Source organism: Schistocerca americana, chromosome 3, assembly GCF_021461395.2.
Source record: "Schistocerca americana isolate TAMUIC-IGC-003095 chromosome 3, iqSchAmer2.1, whole genome shotgun sequence".
Lineage (NCBI taxonomy): Eukaryota > Metazoa > Arthropoda > Insecta > Orthoptera > Acrididae > Schistocerca > Schistocerca americana.
In genome coordinates, this window is record NC_060121.1 from 258,547,199 (window position 1) to 258,565,826 (window position 18,628).

At 42.0% G+C, this 18,628-nt stretch overlaps 1 protein-coding gene across 1 annotated transcript in view; it reads right to left on the minus strand.

Moving 5' to 3' along the window:
• The window catches only part of LOC124606006, an 82,707-nt gene that overhangs the window by 17,586 nt on the left and 46,493 nt on the right, over window positions 1-18,628 (minus strand). The window contains exon 3 of the mRNA XM_047137969.1: window positions 10,251-10,438. Within this exon, the coding sequence (XP_046993925.1) occupies window positions 10,251-10,438 (188 nt within the window). The remainder of the gene's footprint in view (window positions 1-10,250; window positions 10,439-18,628) is intronic.

Genomic DNA, 18,628 nt, shown 5'->3' on the forward strand with positions numbered 1-18,628 from the left:
GTGCTCAGAGCCAGCCAGTTAGGGAGCAATATCTCCATACACGTTGTTATAGGCTCCGTTACAATGCTAATTTGTTTTTCCTGCTTGTGGTTACAGATAATAAGCCCATCATCTCTGGGAGATATCACGCTAGTGCCGATTAACGTCGCCTCTAGCTTACAAGGGAGGTCACGACGTTGGATCACGGATTTACTTCAAAGGTTCTGCACCTGTAGTCGGCCATTAAAACAACATAATGTGCTGGTAGTAAGGTGAGTGCACCTTACACCTCTACCAATTCCGATAAAATCACAAGAGAAGCTTTGCGCGTCCATAGTATTAGTTGAAAACAGTCTTTGTTGCAATTTTTTTTTATTTATCAGCTACGCGTTTCACCTTAGTTAGGCATCTTCAGGCTGTTCTTAATTTAGTATTTCTTCGGAAATCCTTTAGACAGTGTAACTAAAGGGTATCGTCGAGTACATCAGGCCAACATCGCCTTCGTTAACGTCAGTATTTCTATTATTTGCTCCTGCGAACGTGTACGCATTATGCATGTCTTGGAGTCACTCATGTCCATCTAGAAAATATTTACTGAGGTTAACGAAGGCGATGTTGGCCTGATGTACTCGACGATATCCTTTAGCTACACTGTCTAAAGGATCGCCCTAAGAAATACCAAATTAAGATCAGCCCGAAGATGCCTAAATAAGGTGAAACGCGTAGTTGATAAATAAAAAAACTAAAAATTGCAACCAAGACTGTTTTCAACTAATACTGTTAAATACTGGTTTGCTGATTCATGCCACAGATGGAATGGAAGAATTTACGCGTCTACTATGTAACTGATATATCTGACCGTAGGTGCTTGATGCTAGAGTCCATGGTGGTCAAGTGGTTGGTGGCACGATAGCTCAGCGTGTTCGGTCAGAGTGGTAGTTGCCCTCGGTAATAAAAGAAGCTCAGTGAATGGATCAACGATGAATTTGAACGGGTGTCATGGAACGTCCGCACCGAGCAGTAACCAACAAAATGATATTTAAAAAAATAATAATAAAAAGTGGTTAGCGCTCGAGCCTCGGTAGACACACGTGTATGAGACGATGGTTCGGTTCCCGTTCAAACTTTCATTTTTGTAGTACAGGTGAAAATTCTGTCATATTCAAAAAAATTTGCACCTACACCATTCGTTCTTGCTAGATTATCAACGTCTCACCGCTACGCAGGTTAACTGCCAAAAGGGGCCTGCCTCTGTGTCTGCTGCTCGAAGCGTCGAGGTGCAAAGTAGTTCCAGGTGCTGTGAGCTGGGGGGTGGGTGTTTTGGAGGAAGAGACTAAACATTTAGGTCATCAGTCTCATCGGATTAGGGAAGTACGAGGAAGGAAGTCGGCCGTGCCCTTTCAGAGGAACCATCCCGGCATTTACCTGGATCGATTTAGGGAAATCACGGAAAACCTAAATCAGGATGGCCGAACGCGGGATTGAACCGTCGTCCTCCCGAATGCGAGTCCAGTGTGCTAACCACTGCGCCACCTCGCTCGGTAGTTCCAGGTGCCTAACCAGATTGCATGTATAAGGGATTTCGCAAATCATGTCAGGCTACATATTCAGGAAAACTCTATGCGTTTCTTCATTTACTTGTCGACAGTTATAAATATGTTTGTTCTAATAATTAAATTTAATTACAAATAACATGAAATTCACTAAAACTTCATGTAAAAATAAGCGGTTTTTTAATTATATTACCTTTCAAATGTCATGTAAATTAAATAATATGAGCAATGAAGAAGAAATTAAGATTAAGAGTTAAATTTGAGCGGGAGTCGAACCGTAGCCTCATATACATTTGTCTTCCGAAGATCGAACGCTACCCACTTGACTACAATGAACTCTGAGATCCAGCGCCTACGCACAGACTCTTACGTTACATAACAGACGCGTAAAACTTCTCTTGAGATTTTCTCTGAATTGACAGAGTAGTCCACCTTACTACTTGCACATTATGTTCTCTTAATGGCCTCCTAAGGGTGTATAAAGTTTCAAGAAAATCTGAGATCCCAATGTCGTGGCCTCCCTTTGCTAGAGAATGGCTTCAGTTGGGAGAGGAAGAAAGACCGCAACGTTCCTCAGGTATGACACACACAGCTGAAGCCACTGACTGTTGACTAGATCCCTCAGATCTATCAAATTTAGGCGATGGTGATTGCCAGACTTAAAGTGTTTCAGACATTTTATATGGGGTTAATGTCAAGTGAATAAGCAGGCCAGTCAAGGTGCAATTTGGCGCTTTGGTGTTCATCAAACGGATAACTTATGCACACAGCCTTTCAAGACGAGTATTATCTTGGAAGATGAGAGTGTCCACAGGGCACTCAGCATAAAGATGCAGAAGAAAGGCAACACTTGGTCATCGAGAATGCTGAAATAAATATCCTTGTTCTTCTTCACGGTGACCAGAATGAACAGGCGAAAGTCATACTGTGAACGATGTCCGCAAAACATCACACAGACACTGCGAGCTCATCTACACCCAGCCGGCCGAAGTGGCCGTGCGGTTAAAGGCGCTGCAGTCTGGAACCGCAAGACCGCTACGGTCGCAGGTTCGAATCCTGCCTCGGGCATGGATGTTTGTGATGTCCTTAGGTTAGTTAGGTTTAACTAGTTCTAAGTTCTAGGGGACTAATGACCTCAGCAGTTGAGTCCCATAGTGCTCAGAGCCATTTGAACCATCTACACCCCCCATACTCTGCAGGTTAAATGCCTCATCGTGCCGTCTTTATGCCTGATGTCTTGCAGCATTTGCAAAAGAGACAAAATTGTGTCTCGTCGTATCACACTACAAGCCTCCATTTATCCACACATCTCACACGTATTCTATCTCCGACAGCTCTCACCGTTGTCATTTATCTGTGCAGATATGCGGTATGCAGACTTCTTCGCACGTCTTTCCGTGTGGACCGGTCTGTAATCTTCACATTCTTGTCAAAATTGACTACAGTGTAGTAACTGCAAATTGATAGATCGCCAGAGAGAATTACGGGGAGCAAAGGAAGGAAGCACGGCCCCCAAATAAAACGTCAAAGGGTGAGGAATGAGGGCGGAGGAGAGACTGTCTACGCCTGGCTCCAGCAGTCCGGGCACACACACACACACACTGCTGATAGTCTGCGTGTCGACTCGACGCGCTGTCCAGCGCAGTTATACGCGCCTGCGGGTGCACACAGAGAATGCTGGTTGCCTGCTAGTCAGGGTACAGCAGTGCCATTACATGCAGCACTGAAGTTTCTCAAACTATGTTACAGGTTCTATTAGGTAAAAAAAAAAAACATGATTTTTGTGCTACTTGTTTGTGGCTTATTGTATTGGCTTCATGGTGAAGTGCCCATCGTTTCGTTAATGTTCATAGTTACTGTGATATTTCGCATTTAATTCGGGAAGCTTGGAATGGGAAATATGGGTCCTATGATTTTCGCTTGATGCATATTACATCCTACATTGCTGCACATGAAATTTAGTTAACATATTGTTTTTTCCTTTATACTTAGTAGGAGGTCTTTCTCTTCATTCTTGAGAAAATGAAGTTCATGTAACGGACTAAGTTCCGCTCCTGCGCGCTAGTGATCAAGCCAGAATGAAATATTCAAAACGTCCCTCTTCTAACGGTATGGCCGGCCGAAGTGGCCGTGCGGTTAAAGGCGCTGCAGTCTGGAACCGCAAGACCGCTACGGTCGCAGGTTCGAATCCTGAGTCGGGCATGGATGTTTGTGATGTCCTTAGGTTAGTTAGGTTTAACTAGTTCTAAGTTCTAGGGGACTAATGACCTCAGAAGTTGAGTCCCATAGTGCTCAGAGCCATTTGAACCATTTTTTTCTAACGGTATGGAATATCGAAAAGAGATTTTGGCGAATCAAAGCAGTCAAAGAGGAGATTCCGCTCAAGCGCCAAAGAAACTGGTATAGGCATTTGCATTCAAATACAGGGATATGTAAACAGGCAGAATATGGCGCTGCGCCCAGCAACGCCTATATAAGAAAACAAGTGTCTGGCGCAGTTGTTAGATCGGTTGCTGCTGCTACAATGGCATGTTATCAAGATTTAAGTGAGTTTGAACGTGGTGTTATAGTCGGCGCACGACCGATGGGATACAGCATCTTCGAGGTAGCGATAAAATGGGGATATTCCCGTACGACTATTTCACTAGTGTACCGTGAATATCAGGAATCCAGTAAAACATCAAATCCCCGACATCTCTGCGGCCGGAAAAAGATCCTGCAAGGACGGGACCAACGTCGACTGAAAAGAATCGTTCAACGTGACAGAAGTGCAACGCTACCGCAAATTGCTGCAGATTTCTGCTGTTGGGCCATCAACAAGTGTCAGCGTGCGAACCTTTCATCGAAACATCATCGATATGGCCTTTCGGAGCCGAAAGCCCACTCGTGTACCCCTGATGACTGTACGACACAATGCTTTACGCCTCGGCTGGGCCCGTCAACACCGACACTGGACTGTTGATGACTGGAAACATGTTGTCTGGTCGGACGCGTCTTCTTTCAAAATGTATCGAGCGGATGGACGTGTACGGTTACGGGGACAAGCCTATGAATCCATGGACCCTGCATGTCAGCAGGGGACTGTTCAAGCTGGTGGAGGTTCTGTAGCCGGCCTTCGTGGCCGCGCGGTTCTAGGCACTACAGTCTGGAACTGCGTGACCACTACGGTCGCAGGTTCGAATCCCGCCTCGGGCATGGATGTGTGTGATGTCCTTAGGTTAGTTAGTTTTAAGTAGTTCTAATTTCTAGGGGACTGATGACCTTAGATGTTAAGTCCCATAGTGCTCAGAGCCATTTGGAGTCGTATGGGGAGTGTACAGTTGGAGTACTCTTCCGGATTTGTGGACAGCCATGCAGAATTCTTAGTATCAGTTTCCTCCAGCACTACTTCAGACATTATTTGAGTCCACGCCACGTAGTTTCGCGGCGCTTCTACGTCTTGCGGTGGCTCTACACGATATTAGGCACGTGTCTCAGTTTCATTCTCTCTTGAGTGCATTTTGCCTAATGATTATGATGTGTAACTTCCTCATCTACTGCGACATGTGAGAAACTTCAGAATCTTTCAGTGAAATACTGTAGTATTCAAGGGTCATTGATAGCTTGTGAACTGAGAAATAGTGTGGCTTTGCGACAATATATGTGAAGAAAACACACTTGTTTCTATATAGAGGACGCGCTACTTCATAAGCTATTGACCTGACTTCTCCTAAGTTACACTCTTAATAAACCACTGTTTCAGGAGGTTTGACGTGTAGGAAGAAAATACTTTGGTGCGATTCAGTACTAGCTGCTCATTATTAAAAGAACACTGGGTTACATTCCGCTGAAACTGCAACAAAAGGCAACAAGATAAACTCGTTACTGATGGCATTTCTATCGAGGAAAACGTTACCAAGTCAAACGGAAATAAATCATCACTTCAGCCACATTTTGAGGGGAACCCGGTAATCCAGTTTATCATTATTAATGAATAGCTGGGACTGAAACTTTCTTCCTACGCTTGAATTATCTTTGACATATCAGAAAGTACAGCAATTAGCATACTATCTTACTATTCCTCTCCCTGTACAGAGCGACGTAGTGACTCCTTTAACTATAAATATCTTTTAATTTATTAGTGATACTGACTTTAACGAACAGCTGACACGATTCTGGTAGTCGACAGTGTTTTAACAGCTTAGGAGTTCCGAAAGAGTTTTATTGCATTAGTTCTGCTCTACAGCATAAATGCAGCATTTTTCGAGCGGAAACAACAAGTTTTGTGCCTGTTTATCTGTGTATTAAAAGGTTATGTAAACATTATAGCAATTATTTTGTGATCCCCTTAAGACTATTCATTGAGGTGAAAATACACTGATGGAAAAAAAATCACAATACCAAGAAAGAGTTATGCCACATAAAAGAAAGTTGGTAGGCGTATTTGCACATCTGCAAAACGATATCTATTCAAATTTCACGTCAGTCCCATAAGAGTTCTGCTAGAGCACTCTCGTGGTTGTTCCACATATCCTGTCTGCAAATTTGTACGTCAGTCCGATGATTCGACCTGTAGTGCTGTCATTCATGAACAGCATTCGGAGTAGGTGTTTCCTAATGGAATAACGCTCGCCCATACGTCGCTGTTGTAACCCAACATGCTCTGCAGAATGTCGACTAGTTGCCTTGCCCTGTTAGATCACCAAATCTGTCTCAAATCGAATACATATGTGACATCATTGGAAGACATCTCTAGCGTCATCCACAAACAGCATTAATCGCGCTTCTACTGACCAACCAATTGCAACAGGCATGAACTCCAGCCCACAAACTGGCATCCGGCATCTGTATGGCTTATCTCGCGTTTACTTTAACGTGCGATCTTACAATGTTAAGCACTTAAATGTATTACCTAAACAAATGTATTTTCCAAAATATCATTACTGTACAGTAATTATTTTTGATGATGCGATTGTTTTCCATCAGTGTAGGCTATAAGTATATATCATCTATAATTAACACATAAAAAGATAAGTAAGGTGAAGAAATTCACCACTTCACTCTGGATGAGGATAGGAAGAAAAATATGACACGCTATTTGTTATGAATTATTTTCAATTTTCTCAGATCCTTGAAGTGCAGGAGGAGAATCCTTACGTAAGTTTCCATTCCAGTCGTTCACTACTAAAAATGCTATGGCTTATGATATTCTGCCAATTTTCCACAGAATTTGCCATTTACTTTTGCTGAATTGTTAACCTTTTTACATCTGAAGAGGTACTATCAGTTATGGATAATGTCTGCATTTCTCTTGTTGAGAGGGTTAATTTTGTTTGTTTAGCCAAAATACAGTGTAATTGACGAAAACTCACCTTACTAATATTTCGCGCAGAAGCTACTGCGACAGAATCGTGAAACAGAGAGTCTTATTAAACAAGGAAAGGTAACTAGGGAGATCAGTAGCTTATGGAAAACCTTATTGTGACGCTTTGTAATAACATAAGAAAAGAAATTTCATATTTATTTTGATACTAGCAAATTGTCTTTTTATTAGCTGTCAATGAATTTAAAAAATTACAGTACTGTATTGAAAAAATAAAATACACACTGAATTTTCTGCGGTATCAGTTTAGAAAAGTATGTTCTACATGTTAACCATATGGCAAAATAGGTTCCTCTGTGTGTGTTATCACTGCAAAAATCTCGTTTCGATAGCTGAAACCGATTATGAGATGTGATGGATTTTATGAACATGTCATTCTAGCATTATTGGTGGTGACTGGAACTAAGTGTGCTATATAAAGTCGATTTTCTCGAGACTGGAGATAGATAAAGACCTCGTCGCATGTATAAATAAAAATTCAGTATGTTAGCTAAATTTCATACACAGCTGTGCGTGGTGTAACATGCATCAAACGTAAAATCATAGCGACCCTTATTTTACATAGCAATTTTTTTCAAATTATGCGCAATGTCGTACTTAAATGCGAAATATCACAATAATTGTGACCATTAACGAAATGATGGGCACTTCATCGTGAAGCTGACATATAGAGCTATCAGTAATGAAAAAATTAATTTTTTTACCGAATAGTTTCTGTAAAATCGCTTGAGGAAGACAGTATGGCGCATGGCCTGATTTTGTCACGACAGCGCGTCATCTACCAGCAGCGATGGGGCTGGCAAGGAATGTTTCGTACATTCGAGTTCATAGGCAGGCGCGTGTCCACGTCAGTTAGCGACGCCACCCGACTGCCATTGCATGCTGCCCCATTAGCTAAGAAGGGGATATTCTTCACGCAGGTCAAGCGATCTCTCACTGCCCTCCCCTAAGCAGGACCGAGCGAGGTGGCGCAGTGGTTAGAACACTGGACTCGCATTCGGGAGGACGACGGTTCAACCCCGTCTCCAGCCATCCTGATTTAGGTTTTCCGTGATTTCCCTAAAATCGTTTCAGGCAAATGCCGGGATGGTTCCTTTGAAAGGGCACGGCCGATTTCCTTCCCAATCCTTCCCTAACCCGAGCTTGCGCTCCGTCTCTAATGACCTCGTTGTCGACGGGACGTTAAACACTAACCACCACCACCACCCTAAGCAGGTATCCCATTTTCTTTCTGTGCGCATCGTAAGCTTCATGCTCCTTCGAAAACAGAACCACACGGTGATAACAATCGTTTAAATGTCGTTTGTAATCGATACTGAAACGGTCTTATGTACTGACATATTTAGTAAAGGTCCTAACTGCAACAGTAACTTATGCTAATCACAAGGAAATGGAACAGTACAAAATAGAGTGGAGTGAAATGAAATGAAATGACCATATAACACTGATGGTCATGGGCATCCACCTGAGGAGGTTCAGCCACCGAGCTGCAAGTCTTTTCAATTGATGCCGCAATAGACAGTTTGCGAGTCGATGACGAAATGATGAAGACAACACAACAAGCAGTCCACAAGCGGAGAAAATCTGCGAACTGGTTGGGAATCGAACCCGGGCCCGTTGCATGCCAATCGGACGCGCTGGCCACTCAGCTAAGGGGGTGGTTAGAGTGGGGTACAAGACAGAAAAACAGCGGACAACAACGGATACCTCTAATAGTACTGTGAGATGGGTGACATTGGCTGCAAACAAAAAACTACACTACTGGCCATTAAAATTGCAACACCAAGAAGAAATGCAGATGATAAACGGGTATTCATTGGACAAATATATTGTACTACAACTGACATGTGATTACATTTTCACGTAATTTGGTTGCATAGATCATGAGAAATCAGTACCCAGAACAACCATCTCTGGCCGTAATAACGGCCTTGATACGCCTGGGCATTGAGTCAAACAGAGCTTGGATGGCATGTACAGGCACAGCTGCCCATGCAGCTTCAACACGATACCACAGTTCATCAATAGTAGTGACTGGCGTATTGTGACGAGCCAGTTGCTCGGCCAACATTGAGAAGACGTTTTCAGTTGGTGAGAGACCTGGAGAATGTGCTGGCCAGGGCAGCAGTCGAACATTTTCTGTATCCAGAAAGGCCCATACAGGACCTGCAACATGCGGTCGTGTATTATCCTGCTGAAATGTAGGGTTTCGCAGGTATCGAATGAAGGGTAGAGCCACGGGTCGTAACACATCTGAAATGTGACGTCCACTGTTCAAAGTGCCGTCAATGCGAACAAGAGATGACCGAGACGTGTAACCAATGGCACCCCATACCATCACGTCGGGTGATACGCCAGTATGGCAATGACGAATACACGCTTCCAATGTGCGTTCACCGCGATGTCGCCAAACACGGATGCGACCAACATGATGCTGTAAACAGAGCCTGGATTCATCCGAAAAAATGACGTTTTGCCATTCGTGCACCCAGGTTCGTCGTTGAGTAGACCATCGCAGGCCCTCCTGTCTGTGATGCAGCGTCAAGGGTAACCGCAGCCATGGTCTCCGAGCTGATACTCCATGCTGCTGAAAAAGTCGTCGGACAGTTCGTGCAGGTGGTTGTTGTCTTGCAAACGTCCCCATCTGTTGAATCAGGGATCGAGACGTGGCTGCACGATCCGTTACAGCCATGCGGATAAGATGCCTGTGATCTCGACTGCTAGTGATACGAGGCCGTTGAGATCCAGCACGGCGTGCCGTATTACCCTCCTGAACCCACCGATTCCATATTCTGCTAACAGTCATTGGATCTCGACCAACGCGAGCAGCAATGTCGCGATATGATAAACCGCAATCGCGATAGGCTACAATCCGACCTTTATCAAAGTCGGAAACGTGATGGTACACATTTCTTCTCCTTTTACGAGGCATCACAACAACGTTTCACCAGGCAACGCCGGTCAACTGCTGTTTGTGTATGAGAAATCGGTTGGAAACTTTCCTCGTGTCAGCACGCTGTAGGTGTCGCCACCGGCGCCAACGTTGTGCGAATGCTGTGAAAAGCTAATCATTTGCATATCACAGCATCTTCTTCCTGTCGGTTAAATTTGGCTTTTGTGGCACGTCATCTTCGTGGTGTAGCAGTTTTAATGGCCAGTAGTGTAAATAACTACCAGCCGAAGCCTTCCGACTTCTGTCGACCTCTATTATCTCAGGATTAGGGAGCTCTTCGGCGAAATTAGAGTTAGCTCACTGTACTTGTTGTTCGTAAAACGTGCTTTAGGATGGACTGCGGAGCACAGAAGTGAAGTGTATAGTCGGGAGGCGCTGTGCGGCGGGCGGGTGGTGCGCGTACCTTGCAGGCCTTGAGGTAGTGGAGCAGCGCCGGCAGGAAGACGGCGGCGAGCACGAGCAGCTTCTTGATGAACAGCACTCCCAGCAGCGTGGGGATCAGCAGCGCCTTCAGCTTCATGAAGAGGATCAGCGGCAGCACGATCGCCGCCTTCTTCTTCTTGCCGCGGGCCTCCGAGGTCGCCAGCTGGCCTGTGTGCACACAACGAGTATCTGCTACCTTACATCGTACCGCTCGTCACGCCAAGGTCGCAGAGTTGATAATATGTGGTATTTTCTAAAGAAAACCACCTAGATAACTGTGACAGTTTTCTTGATTTACTACGCCATTTGGGCTACTGCAAGCTTAGAACTTGCAGAACAGGGTTCATTATCAGTATAAGACGTATGCCTAATCTGGGCGTTGATATCTGATGACGGCAGTGGTCGAAACCGAGTATTAAATAATTTGATAGTGATATAGAGAGTTTAATCACGACAATAGAGGATTTACACAGAAAATTAATTTCCAATATTTAAAAAAAATCTGAAGAACTGTGAGTAGGATTGACGCACCGAGCGTTCCGTACAAACATAATTATGTATATAGGTACTTCATCCATCCCGAGAATCGAGAATATTGACGATTCTTGTCCGTTGTCGATATCGATACTGGAAAGCTATCAAAAAATGTGACATAAATGGCTATCCTTTGACTGCAATAATATACAAGTTTAAATATTTTACACCGCAAAGGGACCGTAGAGCTTACTATGTGACATAAATTTCGACTTCATACTTCTACTAGTTCCTGAGAAAGAGGGATCTTAACAGACCGAAGGACAGACAGTTGGATAACAACTAATAATAAAAATATTTTTTGTGGTACGATGACAAATTAACAATTTTCGGATTTTTTGCGTTACTTGTACTGTGAAATCCTGCTCCTTGCCAAATTTCATGATAACAGGTCAACGGGAAGTACCCTACAAGTTTTGATGAGTGAGTTTGCAAGTATCAAGATATGTGACGTAAATAGTCGCAACTTTTGATCGGATTGACTTAGAAACTTAAGTTTTTACACCACCAAGGCATCTTCTTCCGGCCGCAGCGATATCGGAGACTGATGTTTTACCTGATTCCTGATATTCACGGTAAACTCGTGAAATGATCGTACGGGAAAATTCCCACTTCATCGCTACCTCGGAGATGCTGTGTCCCATCGCTCGTGCGCCGACTGTAACACCACGTTCGAACTCAGGTAAATCTTGATAACCTGCCACTGTAGCAGCAGTAACCGATCTAACAACTGCGCCAGACATTTGGTTTCTTATATAGGCGTTGCCACCCGCAGCGCTGTATTCTTCCTGTTTATATATCTCTGTATTTGAATACGCATGCCTATATCAGTTTCTTTGGGGCTTCAGTGTACATGATTGCTTGACAGTTGATGCAGTGAACAGTTTTTTTAAATAAATTTGTTAAATCTATTAAGATCAAACTGATTGAAATGCTCAATGGTTCGATGTAGCTGTATTTATTTAGGTCAATTATAAACCCTCACAACCGATTTTACAACTTCTAAGTTGCATCTTCTGGTGCCTACATCTGTACAAAGTAGTTTTTGTAAGTAATGCTTTGATAATGAGGAATAGCAATTACCAGAAATATAAAATACAGAATGACTAGACTTAAATGTATTTTAAAGTATCTCAGATAACTGCAATTCCTCATTATCAGACATATAACATACGGACTCACTAGACTTGAATGTATTTTAAGATATCTCGGATAACTGCAATTCCTCATTATCAAAGCATTAATTAGAAAAAACTATTTTGTACTGATATTGGCACCAGATGATGCAACTTAGAAGCTGCAATACCGGTAGTGTGGGTTTATAATGGACATGAACAAATACGTCTACAGCGGATCATTGGAGATTTTATTCAGTTTCATGTTAATAGTTTCAACGCATGTATTTTAGAACACTGTTAACTGTATGAATTGTCAAGCAATTATGTATAACTATTTTTTTGTGGTTGCCTAGTTTTAAAATTATGTGTACATGCAGATTAGTCAGGGTTCTGCATATGACATCATGGATAAAAGTCTCAAACTTCGTAAATTCTGTGCAAAATGGGTATCAAAACAACTCAATGCAGAGGATAGGTTGAAACATATCAGAATCTGTCAGCAATTACTGATCCATTGTGTTAATGAAACAAATCGTAACTTGAGATGAACTATGGGTTTATCACTTTGAACCAGAAACGAAATGCCTGATCATGGAATGGAAACAACTCAGATCGCCAGCCAACAAGAAATTCACAGTTATTGGACTTAATTTAAGCGGTCATCGATTCACCTCCGATGAAGAGGTGAACGAAGCGGTGCATACGTCGCTTGTTGTTCAACCGAAAAACTTTTTCTCGTGATATTGGAAATCTTGGGCAACTATGGAACAAGAACACTGAAAAGCTGGAATTCTACGATGAAAAATGATGCCACTGTAAATTTTGTATTGTTGGTGTAATAAATGAGAAAAATTTTATGGAGATACTTTTGACTTACCCTCATACGCTACAAATAATTTAACAGTAATAATTATTTCAACTTCAACGTGGGAAAATCTAGAAACATTAACAACCATGACCTGAAAATAATCATGGTACATCCTCAAAGCGGATAGATACAGTTAATACACATTTCATCATGAAAATGCAACATATTTCAGGATAAAAAAATAAAAAATTAAAAAAAGGTGCGAAATTATTTTCCTGTGTAGCGAAAATAGTGACTGCTCATGGATTTGTGTTCCACTGGACCTAGTAGAAACATCGAGGGAGAAAGTTGTTAAGAAAATAATGAAATAAATTTTCGTGACGTTGACTCATTATAATTTTATCGTTGTATGCGGGTGAATAAAGGACTGTGGGAAATTTGTAAAAGGAGAGACTCGAAGACTTTGAGATGCAGTTCCGTAGAAATATGTTAAAAGTTGAGTGGACTGAAAAGATAAAAATTGAGAAGATCCTCCGCAGAATAGGCGAGGAAAGGAATAAGTCAAAAATTCCGGCTAGAAGAAAGGGCGGAATGGTATGACATGAGTTGAGACAACAAGGATTAAGTTCCATGGTACTAAAAGGAGCCGTAGGGGATAAAAACTACAGCGGAAGACAGAGATTGGAATACATCCAACAAAATAGTTAAAGATGTTCGGTGCAAGTGCTAGTCTGAGATGATGGGGTTGACACCAGAGAGGAAGTCTTGGCGAGACACACAAAACCAGTCCAAGACAAAGAATGAGATTTACTCGTATTCTCGGCAAATTCCATTTGTGACAGGGCTTGAGTATTCGATTCGCGTCAGCCACAAATCTTTTTCCACGAGGTCGCTTTAAGAGAACTTGCCTGTGAATCCAATTAAAGGTAACGAGTTTTTGCTTTCATCTTAAATCGATATTTAAAGCTTTTGAACAAAACAGTTGTTAAAAGAACTGAACTGGACATCGGGAATTTGTTTAGAAAACATTTTAAATATTTCCCTATGTGCGTCCACACCCATATTTTCGCTGCTTTCACACGTCAGTGTTCTCATTAAACTCCTGTTCGATAAATGCAGCCTGTACTATAAAACTGTTACCCAAGTTGACAGCCCTATTAGAAGTTACGTTTTGCGATGCTCTTATGAATCCCTTGTACACATTTTGATTTTAGTGTTGTGTGCCTTGTAAAGATTTCTGTAGTTTGATTTGCTGCTATTTTGTCATTCGAAAGTTACTCGTATTATGCCTGTAATTTGGTTTAATGTGGGGCAGTTAGCAGGTGTGAAGTTCTAGAGTTGCTACGAATATATCATGGATTTAATGTGAGACAATCACTGTCGACAGTTATTTCCAAGAGAGTGGCCAAAACTGAAAAGAGGGTCATGAGGCAACTAAAAACACCAGGAGAAAGAAGAAAAGGAAGCGAGAAGATGAGGGACTGCAAACCATGAAAATTGTGGATCTGTACTCTATTAAGATCAACCGAGGTTGGTCATAGATCAAATATATCTTTGCAATGAATTTCCCGAGAGTTAAATTTCGTGACATGTTTATTTTATGCACAAAAATTCTATTTGAGCCAGAGGTGTGAAATTATTGGGGTATTTCTGGGTACTATTTGGAGGAAAGTAAACTACAGACACTAACGTACTATCGACGGGAAGGAAAACTCACACTGATTAATTATAAAAAAGCGGCCTTAATTTTGATTATCAGATGTAAATATTTCTAGAATAAAAACTTGTGGCTGAAATGGCGTGCCTGTAGTCCACTTTTCAGATAGACATATTGTTAATGTATACTTATTGTTAATGTATAGTAAGGTAGTTAACCAGTGCATAGATTCCAAGCATGGGCAAGCATATCAAAATTTATTTTACTAATCTTCACAAAATAATTGTAATAAAGTCAAGGTTAGAATTTATGTTATTAAGTGTATGTCAAAATGTTCAGGAATAAATACTCCCATAATCCTACAATTTTCATCCTATTCAGAGGTCACTTGTTTAGTTAGAACTGTACAAATTTTGTGATCGTTATTAGTATTTCTCCAGGCGTTCACGGGCAAGTTACTTTAAGAGATTAGTGAATAATGAGTAATGTCCGAAAGTATTAAGTCTGCAGTTCTCATATACTCCTCGTATTTGCGCCTATTACTGAAATGCTGTGATAAATTGTGAAGACAGTTTGCGTATCTTAGAACAGTACATGGAGAAAATTTAAGCTTTAAGTACGAATTTGAAGTGTGTTTGAAATGTGAGTTTACAGACAATGCTATGCTGGACAATGGCCGTTGATGCTCAGAATCATTCACGCTAAATTAAAAAGCGTAATCATTTCTTGAAACAAATAAAAAATCAATCATACGTAGATCGCGAATTGTGATGAGTGACCAGCCGGTACCGCTGATGGCAGCATCACAGTTTAGGGTCATAATATAAGGGACGAAGCGGAATGAGCCGATTAGTTTGACGACAGCGACCATACGAGTTTCTGATAACGAACACTTCTTAAGACTTGAAGTGCAACTACCTTATTTGCTTGAGGTGCTGAAAGAGCGCAGAAAAAGACTGTGATTCAAGCACCCGTACTGTATTCGGACCAAGAATAAAGTACTGTGAAAACCTCGAAGTACTGTACACGATTTAATAAAACAATCGTTACTCGTTTAGATCATAAGATATCGAAGACACACTGTGACGATCTTGGCTTTTCTAATTAACTGAATTTTAGCGAGGTAGCATTCAATTACATTTGTTTTACTAACATCATTATTGTGACTCTTGAAATTTTCCCGGCGTATCGAATATTCCACAAGATTTCGGGATTGCAGCCGGATCTCATCGACTTCTTTCCACGATATTTCGGCTGACAACCTTACAGCCATCTTCAGGCGAGTGTTTGACACTGGAGATTGCTAGTGCAAGTCGCTCTATTTATACGTAAAAGTGCCGCAGGCGCATGCGCAAGTTACCGTAGCATACGCGCCACCTGTCGATTCCAAGGCCCTCTACAATATTACTGCATCTATGGAGCGCAAACGGATGCGTGAAAAAAGTAAAACATGCACACAGACGTGTCCAAAACAATAAAATGCAAAATTTCAAAATTAAAATTACTTGTCGCTCGACATGTCAGAAGCCATAAAAAGTTTTCTTTTGGTTGAAATTAAAGAAATCAACGGGTCCCAGGCCTTATTCAATAAAAAGCCGCCATCACGATTAATGAGATTTTCCGCTAAACGTATTTCCACGGATTCCTTCACAACTGAATCCCAGAAGGATCTCGATGGGGCCAAGATTTTCGTGGCCGAATAATCCATAGTATGTCCTGTGGAAATACAATGTTCGGCTATGGCCGACTTACTGGGCTGTAAAAGGCGAGTGTGGCGCTCATGTTCAACGCAGCGGTCGTGTACTGTGCGTATGGTTTGACCAATGTAGGCTTTCCCACACTCGCAAGGTATTTTATAAATTCCAGCCTTCCGTAATCTCAGATCATCCTTGGCTGAGCCCAGAAGAGCACGAGTCTTTGTAGATGGTCGGAAGATTGCTTTCACACGATGTTTCTTTAAAATTCTGCCTACTTTCGATGAAATGTTCCCGACATATGGGAGAAATGCTCTGGACTTAAACACCTCCTTATCCTCTTTATCTTGTGGGTGGTCACGTTTTTTCCTCCTCAAAGCAGTACTGACCTGATGTGCAGAATATCCATTATGTTGAAATACCGATTTCAAGTGCTGTAATTCGTCTGCAAGGCTGTCTTTATCAGACACGACATGTGCCCTATGCACCAACGTTCGAAGGACACCCATAGTTTGTGACGGGTGATGACAGCTTGACGCCTGCAGGTACAGATCCGTATGCGTGGGTTTTCGATAGACAGAATGCCCCAATGACCCATCCACCCTGCGTTTAACCATGACGTTCAGAAATGGTAGGCAACCATCATTTTCAACTTCCATCGTAAACTGATTGTTTGTGTGGATGGAATTCAGATGTTGTAAAAACCGTGAAAGCTCTTCTTCACCGTGAGGCCAAACTACAAAGGTATCGTCCACGTACCGCCAGAAGACTGTTGGTTTCAACATCGCCGAATCGAGAGCCCTCTCCTCAAAGTCTTCCATATAAAAGTTTGCTACCAGAGGGGACAGAGGACTGCCCATGGCAACACCGTCAAGTTGCTCAAAATATTCATTATTAAATAGAAAGTATCAATTGACTGAGAACACTACAGCTGAAGGATTCGGATTTGTTAGTAAGTTTCGATGTCGTTTCACTCTTCACGAGGGCCCCTCTTTTGGATTCATTGTCACTTATCGGCAATAAGTTTATGGCCGATATAACAGCGCTGTTTCACCATGCCCTGTCCTCTACTTACTCTACTTACTCTACTAAGGTTGTCAGCCGAAATATCGTGGAAAGAAGTCGATGAGATCCGGCTGCAATCCCGAAATCTTGTGGAACATCATTATTAATTGCATAACATCTAATTCGTCCGTATCTTTTAGTTGACACATATAGCTTGTTAACGAGTGAGTGGTGCATGGTACTTCCGACAAATAATATTTACTGATGCTCTAACAGCCACTGTGTTTGCAGTAGATATCTTAGGTGTTGCGAAACAACTCAAATCACTTAAGAAAGGCAAGTCTTCCGGTCCAGATGGCATACCAATCAGGTTCCTTTCAGAGTATGCAGACACAATAGGGCCTTTTTTAGCAATCATATACAACCGCTCACTTGACGAAAGGTCTGTTCCTAAAGACTGGAAAGAAGTACAGGTCACACCAATATTCAAGAAAGGAAATAGGAGTAGCTCACTGAATTACAGACCCATATCACTGACCTCAATTTGCAGTAGGATTTTGGAGCATATACTGTACTCGAACATTATGAATCACATTGAAGAAAATGACTTATTGATGCATAACCAACACGGATTCAGAAAATATCGTTCTTGTGCAACACAGCTAGCTCTTTATTCCCATGAAGTAATGAGTGCTGTCGACAAGGGATCTCAGATCGATTCCATATTCCTAGATTTCCAGAAAGCCTTTGATTCCATTCCTCACAAGCGACTATTAATCAAATTGCGTGCATATGGAGTATCGTCTACTTGTGTGACTGTATTCGTGATTTCCTCTCAGAGAGGTCACAGTTCGTAGTGATAGACGGTAAATCATCGAGTAGAACAGAAGTGATATCTGGCTTTCCGCAAGGTAGTGTCATAGGCCCTCTGCTGTTCCTGATTTCATAAATGATCTACGTGATAATTTGAGCAGCCCCTTAGATTGTTTGCATATGATGCTGTAATTTACCATCTATTAAAATCATCAGACGATCAATTCCAATTACAAAATTGATCTAGAGATAATTTCCGTATGGTGCGAAACGTGGCAATTGGCACTAAACAAGGAAAAGTTCGAGATTATCCACATGGTTACTAAAAGAAATCCGATAAATTTTGGGTATACTATAAATCGCACAAATCTAAGGGCTGTCAAGTACCTGGGAATTACAATTACGAGCAACTTAAATTGGAAAGACCACATAGATAATATTGTGAGGAAGGCGAAACAAAGACTGCGCTTTGTTGGCAGAACACTTAGAAGATGCGACAAACCCACTAAAGAGACAGCCTACATTACACTTGTCCGTCCTCCGCTGGAATATTGCTGCGCGGTGTGGGATCCTTAGCAAGTAGGATTGACGCAGGACATCGAAAAAGTGCAAAGAAGGACAGTCCGTTTTGTGTTATCGCGCAATAGGGGTGAGAGTGTCACTGATATGATACTCGAGTTGGGGTGGCAGTCACTGAAACAAAGGCGGTTTTCGTTGAGGCGAGATCTA